Raw genomic sequence first — 15,540 nt, 5'->3', positions numbered from 1 at the left:
CAAATTGCGAAAAACCAAATTAACTTTGAATTTCGCGGGCAGACCCGTCTCATAGCCCTTAAATATGGTGGCGACCGCGCCGCGCGTCTGACGCGGACGTTCCCGCTTCGTAATCGCTTTGGTCGCGCAGGTTTGGATGATGCTTTACGATAAGTCATTTAGCTCGTAGGTCTAGACTCAATACTCATAGTGCTGAAAAGCCTTGCTGTCTAGTAGCCTGATAGATACTTCATGTGTACACTGTAGGATATAATGATTAAGTAAATAATAATTTTTTGGCCAAAATAAACGGATACATATTATTTGATTTGTTTTATTTTATTAATCTTAATTTTAAGAAAATCGGTTCCCATACCACTGATTGATTGATTGATGTAGCTAGGTATTAGGTATAATCACACTATCACACTAATATTATAAAGGCGAAAGTTTGTGTGTGTGTGTGTGTATGTGTGTGTATGTTTGTTTTTCCTTCACGCAAAAACTACTGGATAGATTTGGCTGTGGAATGGAGATAGATTATACCCTGGATTAGCACATAGGCTACTTTTTATCCTGGAAAATTAAAGAGTTCCTACGGAATTCTGCAAAAACCTCTATCCACGCAAATTTTAAAAAGGTAAGTTTTAGCTTTAGAAGCAAAGAATCATAATATCTACATAATATTATCTATCTATTATATCTAAGTTTAGGTAACTAGATTATGTTTTAAGTAAATAGCCATCTATCTACAGTTTAAAACTTTAATACGAATATTTAATATTCTTTCCCCTAGCATAATCCAATGCTATAATTAAATTATTATTATGCTGAAATTGCGTGCCCAAGCGACAAAGTTAATTTAATTTAGAGCACGGAAATGTAGACTTTATCGCACAGTCGTAAAGGCCTTGAAAGCAGTATTCAGTATTTGCAGCGACGTCAAATGCTTGCACTTTTCCCTTTAAATTACTATTGACGTGACATGATTTTTTGCCATTTAAATGTTTTGTTATTTGTTAACAAATAACCGTGAATTTGTCTGTGAAAGCTAAGTCGTCAAACCCCTCATCAACATCTTCCTAAATGTTGGGGTGATCGGAGACTGAATTTCGACCGTAGGCCTATAATGTGTTGTAGACTAACTGGCCCTTCCACACGTTCGCGTCGTCGCGTTTTCGTAAAGTAGCCGTACCTTTAAGAGGGGTCTCTCCGTCACTCGCTTCATACAAACGTAGTTCCAATTTAATTTGAATATTAAGCAACCAAAGTCCATGAAATTTTGCAGACATATTCTAGAAACTAATATATTTTATGCCTGTGGTTTCTGTTAAAATATTCGGTTTCAAAGTTACGCGGTCTTAAAAATTCACATACAAATCCTTGAGCCCCTGTAATTTTAAAACTACATATTTTTAGAAAAATCTAAAACACCACAGGCACAGATATTAGTTTCTAGAATATGTCTGCAAAATTTTGCAGATATATTCTAGAACTTTGGTTGCTTAATATTCAAATGAAATTGGAACTACGATTGTATGGAGTAAGTAACGGAGAGAGCCCTGTTAAATTTTTTGCCGTGTTATTAGATTCCGTGCAAACACTTTTGAGGTACCTATGCATCTTTTAACAGTGACGGTCACATTATATTTATTTTGCAATAGAGGCCCGTTGGCACCCTTGAGGTACGGAACTCTAAAAATTACGCTCGACCCACCCTTACCTTTCTTCGTTTACTGTGTTGTTGTTTGTAGTACGAAATCCTAAAAATTCAAAAATTACCTAATAAATGTTCGCTTAATTGCATGTCGCTCGATTCCTGTAGAATGCGTGACTAAAAAAAACCGGCCAAGTGCGAATTGACTCGCACACGAAGGGTTCCGTACCATTCCGTACGAGATGTAAAGTTATGTAGTGCCTTATAATTTTTTTTATTAGCGTTGTAGACATTTTAAAATTCGCCATCATGATTTTTTAATTATTTAAATACATTCTGTGTCAACTCTCTACATGATTACGGTTCAGATACAGCAGGCTGACAGACAGGCGGAGAGTGAAGGATTAGTACCTATTAAGATTACTTTGGTTTTGGTATACTTCGGGTACGGAACCCTGAGACCAGGGTGCGTGGTTATCGTCATTTGGTTGACGTTGATGGAAAAAATTGGTTAAACTTTTCACGAAAACTTGTGTATCAGCCTTATATTTGTTGAACAGAATATAATAACATCTTTGAATTGAAATTGAGGCTGCCTAAATTATCAATCATAGGTATTAGGTACAGTATAATTTCAATTTAAGCTTTTTCAGTGTGGATTAAGTTATTGAGCAAAGTTAGTTTGAAGTAAGAACAATACCTACTTTATATTTACTGATTATATGGTACCTAGATGAAAAAGTACGAAATTAAGTTTAAAAATAGTTTATTTAAGATTTAGACGGCTAAACATACCTAAGTGTGATCTGCAAATTAAAAAAAATTTATAGGGGTTGGAAAAACCGTAACAAGTAATCACCACTTAATTTTTTTATTTACCTTAATAACACTCAGCCACTCGGTACTTCAGGTAGGTAGATTTAGCAATAAAATAGTGCTAAATATAGGCACCCGACTTATTTACGAGTACATAGCAGGGTTGGGTACTAGGCATCGCGCAAGAGAGGCACTGGCGCACGCTCGCAGTGAGCATATGGCCATCGAGGGAGTTTTAGTGGATGAAATCCCACCATAACCCAATCTCTCTTCAAAGAAATCGGGTTTTTGAAAAAAAATACTCACGGACCCGTCAGCAAAATAAAGGGTTTGTCAGGTTTTCTAAAAAGCTCAATGTCTAATTTTCTAAAAAGCTCGGTTCATCGTCGTCTAACTTTAGCCGTAACGTATACCTACCTATGTTTATATTCAATCCATATCCATACTATTCATACTATTTACTATTAATATTATAAATGCGAAAGTGTGTCTGTCTGTCTATCTATCTCTCTGTCTGTCTGTCTGCTATGCATTTCACGGCCCAACAGTTTAACCGATTCTGACGAAATTTGGTACAGGCTTAGCTTATATCCCGGGGACGGACATAGGCTATTTTTTATCCCGGAAAATCAAAGAGTTCCCACGGGATTCCCAAAAACCCATCCGCTTAACCGATTTGTATGAAAGGTATCAAGATAGCTTGCGTCCCTGTAATTGACATAGGCAACTTTTTATCCCGGAAAATCAAACAGTTCCCACGGGATCTTTAAAAACCTAAATCCACGCGGACGAAGTCGCGGACATCCTCTAGTAAAGTATAAAAACAGATTGTTATGATTTGACTTTTTAAAGTGGTTACGAAAACAGGGCTATTACGTGAATACGACAACAACTTTCTTAGCAAGTCAAAGGAACTCCGTGCAGTACAAACAACCCTTTGATTGGGGTAAGTCGCCGTAATGTAATAAGCCGTGACATCAACTGCTGCACGTATTACCGCTATTTGTCATACTTTCTGTGATATATTAGTATTAAAATAGTGAATTACAAAATGAAATGGAGAACAGTAGTTGTAAAATTATAAAGTGAACAATTTTCTACCTAAATATTTTATTTTTATTTAAAGGTTTACTAGCGATTTAACATAAACTTAATAACTATAATAATAGGCCAGTCCTTAAAGCCAAATCCCGAAAGCAATCAGTAACCGGATAAAACCTCAGGGGGCTCTCAAAGAAGGCAAAACAACCCACCGTATGACTCTGTGAAGTAGTACATAATATATCTGTTTCTAAAAACTAAACTTACGTGAAAAAAAAAGTAAAGGTGAGTAGATCTATTTTTAATAATTTTAAGTATTTACACATATTATAAATACGAATATTTATCTGTTTATTGGTTTGATTATTCCGATCACGAAACAACGGAGGAATGGATCGGTGTATTTTTTGCACGGATACTTACCTATACCTACCTGTCTAGTTAATGGCCTGGAGAGCGGTATAGGCTACTTTTCAACCCGCAAAATCAAAGAGTTCTCATACTGGATTTATAAATACCTAAATCCACGAGGAAACTTATAAATAAGTTATAATTTAGTTTGTAAAATAAATTCTAATTTATTTCTCCTTATTGTAGCGTAGCGGTAGTAACACAAATGAAGTATAGAATACAAACAAGTGTAAATTAAAAATTTATAACAACCCCGACAAGTGAAGGTTACAGTAACGAAAAAAGAGCTGATAACTTTCAAACGGCTGAACCGATTTTCTTAGATTATAGCTAAGAACACTCTCAATCAAGCCACCTTTCAAACAAAAAAAAAACTAAATTAAAATCGGTTCATTAGTTTAGGAGCTACGATGCCACAGACAGATACACAGATACACACGTCAAACTTATAACCCACTTTTTGGGTCGGGGGTTAATAAAATCATAAGAGTAGGTACCTACCTAATAAGTATTTGTAACATATGTTTATTCGTATAGTGAACAGGGAGATTATAATCAATTAATAAGTGCCCTTCAACTAAGTATTTAAAACTTAACATTTGCTACGTACTTTACATAAAAAAGCGCAAAGCTAGCTACGGGCTACGCAGTACATACTCGTAGGCCGTAGCACTTTTAGTAGTAGCATTTTAAGCATGTTTTAAATTTAAAAACACTCTCCAACCAGTAGGTATACAAGTTATCCTTGTATCAAATTTTCTCAAGTTCGGTTAAGCGGATGTGCCGTTAAAGGAAGAGACAGACACGCAGTTTCGCCTTTATAATATTAAGTAAGTTTGTATTTTTTTATCGGTCATTGCTTTTGAGCACACCCACATTACGTCTCTCACATCCTTCTCGGTTTACTGTTTCGGTGTTTAAGATAAAGTAAAAAAAATCCAGACTGCATTTAACACGACAATTTGAGCATAAGAAAGGAGGAAATGCGGGAAATACTTGTGCCTAGGTAACTTCACGAACTGAAAAAGGCAGACCGCAATAAATGGAAAAAGATCCCATGGATGGATGGATGGATGGATGGATGGATGGCTGGAGGAGGCTAGGAGCAATAAAAGGTGGACCTACTTAGTTTAGTGCTGCAGAATGATGGTGATGATGACGAATTCTACATCTTGTGTACAATAAAGTGAAAAATAATTGTTACAATTCTAAACAAAAATAATTCTAAAGGAAAACAAAACTATCGCTACAAAGTACAAAGTTTGTTTCCGTTCTCTCTGAAAACATGTATTTCCTATTATGCCATTAAAAAGTTTTGACAGTCTGACAATAAGAAAACTGTGTCCAATGAAAATCGATGCACCATTTCTCTCTGCATTATGTTGAAAAACTTGCAGCTATTTTTCATAAACTGGATGATTGCATGAATAAGTAATTTTCCGTAATAAGTTCGGGCCGATGCCAAAGTTATGGTGCCCTGACGTTACCGGTTAAGCAAATTGTTTATTAGCTTCGTGATGTAACTAACTAGGTAAGTACATCTACCAACCTTGGCTTAGGATAGGACAAGCATGATCAAACGACTTTTTACCTGCACGCTACGCTATTTACCTACCTACCTTACCGACTAACTTGATCTCAAAGTACCAAGTTAGCAAACTGTTTAAATTGGCTCAGATTTGAATAGCCTGTTGATTTGTATGTCTCAAAAGGTAATGCCACACCTACTGATAAAATATAAACACAGCACACAGAGGATCCGGTTCGAAGGACCAAAACTATTTCATACAAAAGATTAAAAGGAGTTTCAGAAACCTAAACCCAGATTAAGTATTTGTGCTATGTCAAGTCGGTATATCCGTAGATTAGGAGAAAGGAACGATGTAAAAAGGCATCATGATCTCAATTAAGTAAGTAGGTATTGTATAAAACCTATAAAACCTCTCCCGCTCGAATCTCTGCCACGTCGGTCGATCTCAATAAGGATTAGCCAACTGAGTGGGAGATGTTATAGTGCATTTAAGTGTGTGCGCTCCCTGTTTCCTCAATCTCATAGCCCGATGAGACGGAAATCATGAACGAAGAGAGAGCAGCCGCAGGACCGTCAGCTTTATGAGCTCTCCGACGTACGGGGAGAAAACAACTCCGGGCTACTGATGTGACCATTCTTAACAGAAAAACCCAATTCCTAACTATTTTTAGCCCGACTCAAGAATCAAACCCAGGACCTCGAGTATCTACAGTCGAACATGGTAACCACTGGACCAACGAGGCAGTTCCTTATCAACTTAACTCTCCGTTAACTGCCTTAAAATGTATCTATACCTAGCAAATTTTAAAGGTGTATCTATAAAAATTAGGTCGTCAAATTTTTTTTTCGTTCTACGGTAGATATAGAACATTCGGTAAACGTTTTCAAATGGAAGTAAGTACAGATTAAAATCTCTCAATCGTAGTAAAATAAAACCATTGGCTTTGACAAAACGGCGATCCCACGATAAGCCACGGGAGAAATTGAGCTTCTACACGAAGGTACCTCCCCGTCTGATACAAGCAGTTAAAATTATCAGATCATAAGCTTGGAGGGCAAACAAAATAGAAAATTTATTACATAGATGCGAGCTACTGTGGGGTAGGTAAGCGGAACACTACGAACTATCTATCAAAACTGGGTTCGGTCATGCTAATATTGACTCGAATTACTCAACCAGGTTGTTGGTAAAATATTTGGCAAAACTGCGGCCTATTGGGATAACAATCAATCAGTTTTATTGGGCTTAATCGATGTACGTACTTGTATTATGTACCTACTGAACTATTGCCGCAACTTAGCTTCAGATCGTTGAAAAGCCGACGGTCTCTGTCCAACGGCAACAGCAGGCGGTTCAGTTTGTGTAACATAGCGAGATATTTTTTTTTTATTCACTACTAGAGGATGCCCGCGACTTCGTCCGCGTGGATTTAGATTTTTATAGATCCCGTGGGAACTGTTTGATTTTCCGGGATAAAAAGTTACCTATTTCGATCACAGGGACGCAAGCTACTTCGGTACCTTTCATACAAATCGGTTAAGTGGATGAGTCTTTAGGAATCCCGCGGGAACTCTTTGATTTTCCGGGATGTCCATCCCCGGGATATAAGCTAACCATGTACTAAATTTCGTCAGAATCGGTTACACTGTTGGGCCTTGAAAAGGTAGCAGACAATTGACAGACAGACAGACACACTTTCGCATTTATAATATTAGTGTGGATAGGCAAGCGCTTGACCATAATCACACCTAATGGAAAGCGATGATGTGGTCTACGATGGGACGCGTTTACCTAGAAGGTGCCTATTCACCCTTGTTTTAAAGATACCCGGATTGTAATTGGTAGGAAAAACTGATCGCGGAAGAGTATTCCAAATCTTAGCCATGCGTATATAAGTAGTATCCGTAGATAGTAATTAAACAGACCTACCATTACCATACTAAATATTACAAATTAAGTAGCTTGTTGTTATTTCTCATCTGAAGCCACATCATCACTTTCCATTGTGTGAATGTGAAATTTAAAAAACCTATGTAAATACAGAGGTGTATAGTGTATACCGATTTTTCCGATGTTTTTGGACCGATTTGCGAATTTTTTTCAAAAATATTTAATGAGAAAATCTGGTTTCAGTTGTTTGAAAAATGGGTCGCGCGAAAGAGGAGGACCAGCCGATCAACAATCCGGCGGAGGCGAAGAAATACCTCGACGAAGCCAACGGACACTTCAAGAGCGGCAACTACGGACGAGCCCTGGCTTCATTGGAAAAGGTACTAAAGCTACTAGCCCCGAGTGCTTGCAGTTCCATACAATTTCCATGTTCACAGAATTCAGCGGTTAAAATCGCAATACAGGCTTAGTAGTTAATGGACCCGGGCCAGTGATGAGCCGGCGATGGGTTGGTGATGATGATAATGATTGGTACCTACCTATAGCGTCAGCAAAAACATATGTAAGTATATAGTAACTTTTCGTCTAGGTCTATCTTTTTATTAGTTCGAAAGAAGTCTCAAGCGGCCATCGAAGCCAGTAGGTATACATACCACTCACATACGATAGCCATGCGTAGGTCCAAGTACACTTATGTAGTATATCGAAGATAGCTTTTAGGCTTATGAGATTTGGAAAAATTTCTTACCTATCTTCGATTTCTATGAGGAGAGAAATCGTAAAACGCACCACCCAAAAGCATGCCTATTTCTCAACCACTAAAGGGAAACGGAAGGCGATAAGTGGGTGCGAAAACACATTCTGTCACCATGACGACCACAGCTCGGGCGTCGATATCGATGCCTCTTCACACACCTACATGTTACATAACCCGAGATCACCAACATGTCGAATCTAACTGTGGTGACTTTCGAAAGCGAAGATAATGCTAAAGCCCAAGTTCGGTCCATCCTCGGCCCGACAAAGGACTCGGAGTTCCTGCAGAGCTTCGTTCGCGTCGGAACTGGAGAAGAGGATGAGGAATTACCAGTCCCGAAAGCGTCCATCAGCAAACGAGCCCCAGTGGAAAAACTCGACTCTACTGATGATGAAAATTTGACCGTAATAATACGAAAGGTATCTGAAAAGCCTAAAAAAAGTCTGAAAAGGGTTCGTCGGAAGCCAAAGCGTGAGAGACGTCGTCGGGAAGAGGAGTTGTACACTGATAAAGATAGAGCTGCAGCCGTCGTGATAGGCACGAGGGACATCAAGCAGTCCCTGAGCATGAAGGATAAGGCGGAGAGGAGCAACAACTTGCAGATCCCGATGGAGGCGGATGCTGGGACGCTGCTGGCGTTGGCGCGCGCCGAGATGATGCGCGAGGGGTACCGCACTGCGCTGACGTTCGTCGATAAGGTATTCCTAACAATACAGCTAGGTACCTTTATTGAAGATCCGTCATGATGTCAGAAGCCATTGTAGGTGTTGTTGGTGGTGCTTTGGACGAAGGTTTGCTGTTAATTACCTACCCAGCTAAAGTTCGTGCGCCTGCGTATTGCGACTCTATTTTTTGAAGCGGAGCTTTTAACATAGGTAACTAAAGGTACCTTTGGGATGGGATGGTGGTTTTCAAAAAGAAACGCGATGTATTCTCATTGGTTTGGCCGCGCGTCTTGTTGCACATATTATGATTGAGCGAGTCAGAATACAGCTGCGCTTCCGTCAGAAGTCCCAACACTCCACGGCTTTTTATTTTCATTTGTTTTTACGTCTTATCTTATCCAGCGATCACGCTGCAACAGAGTAACGGATGACGGATTTTGATATAGATAATGGATTTAGTTAAATACCTGGAGAGTAAACATTGGCTACTTTTATCCCGTTAAATCAAAAAGTTCCCACGGGATTTTTAGTACCTAAATCCACGCCAGACAAAGTCCTGGGCATCAGCTAATCACATCACATCACACTATATTATTATAAAGGAGAAAGTTTGTATGTGTGTGTGTGAGTGTGTGTGTGTATGTTTGTTACTCCGTCACGCAAAAACTACTAGACGGATTGGGCTGAAATTTAGAATGGCAATAGATTATACCCTGGATTAGCACATAGGCTACTTTTTATCCCGGAAAATCAAAGAGTTCCCACGGGAATTTTAAAAACCCACATCCACGCGAACGAAGTCGCGGGTATCAGCTAGTATGAAAATAAAATCAAGGAGAAAGTATGATGCGGAATTTATAACGTGAACAATTCTTAAAAAGTATTTTAAAACATTCTAAAATTAATCTTTGTTTCAGGCAATCGATCTGGCCCCTGAAGAAAAAGCAGCTTATGTGTCTCGCAGCCGATGTTACCTGCTCCTCGGCGAGCCTCACAAAGCCCTGGAAGACGCGGAGATCGCCCTGAAGCTCGACCCCAAACACGCAAAGGCACTGCTTCAGGTGGTAAATTATTTGACGATTCAAAAGCACTTGTAAAAGTTTATTTGAATAAAAATCTATTCTATTCTATTCTATTCTATTCAGAAAGCTGAAGCGTTGTACTATTGCGGCGAGTTCGAATTGAGCCTGGTTCACTACCATCGAGGACTTCGGGCAAGGCCTGATCTGAGTGAATTTAGGCTCGGAGTTCAAAAAGCTCAGGTAAGCTAGCCCAATATCTAGAAACTACATTCTTGAACATTGATGTCTAGTCTTGTGCGCTTACCATAATTACTTAGGTATAATTAGGTAATTATTGGTATTAGATTCTTGATTTTTCTTCTCAATAGGAAGGATAAAAGTTTATTTGAATAAAAAGCTTGTCTATTCTATTTTTCTACCTACCTACACTGATATTATATAATCTAAGCTCAGCTCTTCCATAGCTCAAATTACGTACAACGTTGTAACTTATACCTATGCAATTGCAAACCAGAAATCATAAGTATCGTTATTACAAACTCATCCAATATTGTAGCTAAGTTTATATCTACTTGTCGTACCCTTGTTAATTGGTTTAATATCACTTTTATATATAACGGACAAGAAAATTAACAAAATAACAATGATTGATTTTAATTGTTTCAGGAGGCCATAGAAAATACCATCGGCGCAGTAAAAGCGGTTAAAAAGGCGCCAAATAAACGTAGATTATCGAAATCGTCCCGACCGGTCTTAGGTCAGTTGATGTCAGACAAAATCTATTTGGAGAATTTGCTCAAGAACCCAGATCTAGCAATTGCGGATAAGAAAAACGCCGTGGTTCTGAAGCAAGCGGAGGAGGCGATACGATTTTTGGAAAACAGAGAAGAATTTTGGAGGCAACAACAAACTGCTACGAAACACTAAGCATATAAACGATAGGTTAATATTAGACTTTAAAAACCCCACATGAAATAAGATGGGCGGATGATTAGGTATCCAGTGTCTACGTACTGTAGGTATCCATACCGTAGTACAGTAGGTAGGTATAAAAGGAGAGACAAAAAATCCAAAATATTTTTATTCAATTTGACTTTCACAAGTATTTTTGAATCGTCAAGAGCATCTACCACTGGTTCGGAATGCCTTTCCTACCCAGAAGAACCAGCAAGAAACTCGACGGTTGCTCTTTTCAAAGATTTGACGCAGAAGTCCGATGAATTTGCAGACCTCGTGGTAAATGACGACTACGAAGACTTCAACATAGGTCCCGGAATTACTGGGGCCGTCTTGGATCACTCCTTTACCGATTGCTCTCTTACAGGTACGTAATTACCACAGGTAACATAAACTATTCTTACTCTGTGACTGTAGTACCGTCTACTGAACGTTATTTTATGCACAAAATGTATCAATTAGCGCAGTGTAATAAAAAGACATCCCTAGGTAGATTAAGATTTAACATTCAGTATGTAAGTTGTTATTAAAATTAAATGTCAACATTACAATTATTTTCATTGATTTCCTTTGATGATTCTATATGACGTTCATCATCATCTTCGTCATAAGGATGCGTACCGAGGGATTTATCTACGTAAAATCAGCCAGAAGAATCGCTTCATTTACTTAGGGACTTATTTACTTAGGGAGCTCATCTTTGCTCTGGTTCGAATGTTCAGGTAGAAATTCGGATTTTTCCTTCACTTGTGCGAAGTAAGTACCTTAGACCACCATGGCTATAACTTGCCAAGTTTCATGATTCTAGGTACCAGAAGTACCCTACCTATAGGTTTTGATTTACCTATACGGGTCTTGACAGGTAGACTGGCAACTTAAGTGATCCTATAAGGGTTCCTTTTTTCCTTTGAGTAACGGAATCCTACAAGTCTGAAATAAAAGTTTGGCATTTCAAATAAGACACGTGCAACTTACTATAAGTATAAGATCTTTATAAGATCAATAAAATTGTTTGTTTGACAAATAAAATTGGTTCGTTTGACAATGCCACAACATTGTAGCTAGGTAATGGATAAGCATGAGAATCTAGCAACACGATCATGGTCCACACCTCACGGTTGACATTATGACTGTTATTAGCCATATCAAAAGAGCCGAAAACCATACTTTTAGGCTCACCGAGTATAATCATTACCACCTGAAGGACACGCTAAATTATTTTATACGACACTGTTAAAGTGTAAATAAATAGTATAATTTGCGCCAACATAATGACGCCATTATCGAGGCATCAGATCAGAAAACTGCTCTTTTGTCCAGGTCCCATATAAATGTGAGGACATTTTGAACACGACATAGTGACGGTAAGCTGTATTAAAAATGGTTGCTATGAGTTACTTATTAGTTGGAGTAATTTTTATACTTATATCAAACGTAAGTACTTACTTACTTTAACTTAGGTAGGTACTTATCTACTTTCCTAATACCTAATATCTAGGTTTAACAGGGCTCTCTCCGTCACTCGCTTCATACAATCGTAGTTCCAATTTCATTTGAATATTAAGCAACCAAAGTCCATGAAATTTTGCAGACATATTCTAGAAACTAATATCTGTGTCTGTGGTGTTTTAGATTTTTCTAAAAATATGTAGTTTTAAAATTAACAGGGGCTTAAAGATTTGTATGCAAATTTTTAAGACCGCGTAACTTTGAAACCGAATATTTTAACAGAAATCTGGAAAACCACAGACATAGATATTAGTTTCTAGAACATGTCTGCAAAATTTCATGGACTTTGGTTGCTTAATATTCAAATGAAATTGGAACTACGTTTGTATGAAGCGAGTGACGGACAGGCCACTCTTAATCTAATAAAACAAAAGAAAATCGATAAAAATCTTTTCATAATAACAAAACCTATTCATATATATTTAAGGTATCCGCAGGAGATAAAAACGACAATATGCTGTCATGTTTGGAACTCTTCAATCCTGATGTAAGTACCTACTATTAATTTATTATCAAGGAGACTTATTTTATTTTACTCAATAACTTACCTACCTACCTAATATTTCGTAGAATATAGGTACGAGTGAACTGACACGGGTTTTAAGAAAAATCTAGGCCATAGTAGGTATACCACCCTGGCCAAGTGCGGATTTGTAGACTTCACACACCTTCGTGAACATTATGGAGAACTCTCAGGCATGCAGGTTTAATCACGATGTTTTCCTACACCGTTAAAGTAAGTGATATTACAACTCCGAAAAGATGGAAGTGCGTGTCCTAAATATCTACAAATACAAACCATTTTATCAACCCCCGACCCAAAAAGAGTGGTGACTGGTGTTATAAGTTTGACGTGTGTATCTGTCTGTGGCATCGTAGCTCTTTGAACGTTAAACTAATGATGGCTTAATAAAGAGTGTTCTTAGCTATAATACAAGAAAATCGGTTCAGCCGTTTGAAAGTTATCAGCTCTTTTCCCTAGTTACTGTAACCTTCACATGTCGGGGGTGTTATAAATTTTTAATTTACACTTGTTTAACTATCAGTTGTTTACAATTCTCTTGAATCTATAAATTGTAAGTATTTACAGGCATAATGATTAATTGAGTAGGTTCCTAGTAGTGGAGCGGTGCGGGAGGGGTGTGATGACGTGACGCGGGAGCTCAGTGATTGGTCAGCTTGTGACAACTGTCACCCCTCCCGCACCGCTCCACTACCGCGGGAGCCTCCTAGTTACGCGCTATACCATACCTACAATTTTTGCAGGGTATTGACCAAATGTGCTGCGAAAACTTGGAAAGCATTGACGATCTGACTAAAGACTACGAAGAGTGCCTTAAAAAAGACTCCGAGGAATGGCTGGTTTATATACTTTTGTACCTAGTTACTTGTACTTTGATATGTATTTTATTGATTTCGGTTCTCTAATAGTACCTACCTACATTATTTAGGAAGGCCTCAAATAAAGCTATTTACGGCCGAGTAGGTCCCCAAGTATTTTTTTATTTATTTATTTTTGATATACTTACTACTTAGGTCTTAGGTATCTAGGTAACTTAGCGTACCGAAGAGCCTATTGGCTAAACTGCATTGCAATTATCTAGGTACTATTTTTGTGCTAGTCACATCAGAACTTTAAAACAGCTCTGTAGCTGTAAAATGAGCTGAGTTTGCTGTGGGCTCTTCTCAGACCTGGGCGCGTTTGGAACTCTAGTAGCTTTAATTTGACGTTATTAACTATCACAACTTACAAATACATGTCATCTTACAAATCTAACAATTCTGATCATCAAAAGGAGTAGGTACAATAGTAGGTACCTACCCACTTTGAATAAATTATTTGAGTTTGAGTTTGACAATCAAAAATTATGTAGAGTCATTTGCGAACTTAGCCATCGATTTATAAAACGCTTTGGAAGTGACTGTAACATTTAATATATTCACAGTGCGAGGATTTCCAATGCATCCTGAACAAAACGGGGATGATAAAGGACGGTAAAATAGACGAGGACGGCGCTATGAAGTTTTACGATAAGCTTGAGAAAGACTACCCGAAAGAAAAGTCCATAATAGAACGAGTGAGGCGAGGATGCTTGGACGGGAAATACAACAACTACCCTCCGGAGGACGGCTGTTCTGCTGTCAGGTTCTACGTGTGCAGCTATATCAACACTTTTGTGGTATGTACCCAGTGGCGTAGCTACACAACCAAGGGCCCTGGGGCAAATCAAAAAATGGGGCCCATTGCTATCTAAACTGGTTAGGTTTTATCAAGTAAAAACATTAAATATACAAATAGGTACTTTAAAAATGCTAATCTACTTTACGAGTATCAACAATCCACAGAAAGAATTTAGGGAAATTTCCTAGGTTTTTTTTTCTCACGTCTGGCAATTCCCTAGGTATAACTTTCGGATATCTCTCAACTGATTTGCCATGATTAAAGTCGGGTTGCAACCTGTAATTTTTATTTTGAAAATGGGAGAAGTTTTCAAAAGTTTAGTTCGATTGAGATTTTCTGGTAAGGATTCGAGGACCCCCTGAACTTGAGGGCCCCGAGGTACTGCCCCGCCTAAGTAGCTACGCCACTATATGTACCTAATATTGTAAAAGCTGTGATAGCCTAGTGGTTAGGACGTCCGCTTAGACGTTTAGGTACTCACACGTGCAATTGATAGTGAAATTAATGTCGTGAAATTAATTTCGTGCCACTAATTTCGTAATGTAAATTCCGCTTTATAAAATAACGAAGGTATGGCACTAGTCCAATATATTTTTAACCAAAATCTAAAATATACTAAGTTGATATAGATTTTATAGAAGGATTTAACTTGAAAAATGGCGGATGGTAAAATTAGATGAGAGATGTTCCACTGTAGCTTGCTAACTGTCCCCACAGTCTAGTTTTCAAACATGGCTTGAAAACTAAAGACAGAAGAAATAAGACAGTTATACAGATATAAATCTTCACTCTTGTTGAACATTTCAGGAATGCGACTCGTGGAAGAAACTTGACGTTTGCACGGAGATGGCAGAAAATGCGAAGAAGTGCAAAAAAGCTCTCGAAGAATGATGGAGCCATCATGTGATATCCAACTGTGTTATAAATGAAATATTACCATATTCAACGTAATTACAATATTAACAATAATTAATTCATAATATACGTCTTATACCGGCTTACTAATGTTTACACATTTTAGGGCCGCTTTTCAATTGTCAAATAACTTTTACCCGAGGAATAAAAGGGGCTAATAGTTTGTGTATATGAAATAAGAATTCTTCAGACAAGTTATTTGACGGT

At 38.0% G+C, this 15,540-nt stretch overlaps 2 protein-coding genes across 4 annotated transcripts; both read left to right on the top strand.

Annotated features, from left to right (window-relative positions):
• The first annotated feature begins 8,271 nt into the window (after positions 1–8,271).
• Positions 8,272–10,794, top strand: LOC123866158 (outer dynein arm-docking complex subunit 4). Its single transcript, XM_045907529.1, has 4 exons — positions 8,272–8,781; positions 9,666–9,809; positions 9,894–10,010; positions 10,437–10,794. Exons 1-4 carry the CDS (start codon positions 8,272–8,274, stop codon positions 10,695–10,697), a joined length of 1,032 nt encoding a protein of 343 aa, XP_045763485.1. The 3' UTR covers positions 10,698–10,794.
• A 1,031-nt stretch (positions 10,795–11,825) lies between these two features.
• LOC123866289 lies at positions 11,826–15,423 on the top strand. 3 transcript variants are annotated; one of them, XM_045907760.1, is made up of 5 exons: positions 11,826–12,091; positions 12,664–12,723; positions 13,503–13,598; positions 14,183–14,416; positions 15,226–15,423. In XM_045907760.1, the coding sequence occupies exons 2-5, from the start codon at positions 12,691–12,693 to the stop codon at positions 15,307–15,309; spliced, it is 447 nt and encodes a 148-aa protein (XP_045763716.1). In that variant the 5' UTR covers positions 11,826–12,091; positions 12,664–12,690; the 3' UTR covers positions 15,310–15,423. The 3 variants fall into 3 exon arrangements, with proteins under 3 accessions (XP_045763716.1, XP_045763709.1, XP_045763702.1); XM_045907753.1 differs by having other exon boundaries at positions 11,826–12,161; positions 13,503–13,589; XM_045907746.1 differs by having other exon boundaries at positions 11,826–12,161.
• Positions 15,424–15,540: the final 117 nt, after the last annotated feature.

The sequence above is a fragment of the Maniola jurtina genome, chromosome 1, assembly GCF_905333055.1.
Source record: "Maniola jurtina chromosome 1, ilManJurt1.1, whole genome shotgun sequence".
NCBI lineage: Eukaryota > Metazoa > Arthropoda > Insecta > Lepidoptera > Nymphalidae > Maniola > Maniola jurtina.
Note: the sequence above shows the minus strand (reverse complement) of the source record. Positions and strands in the feature narration are given on the sequence as shown.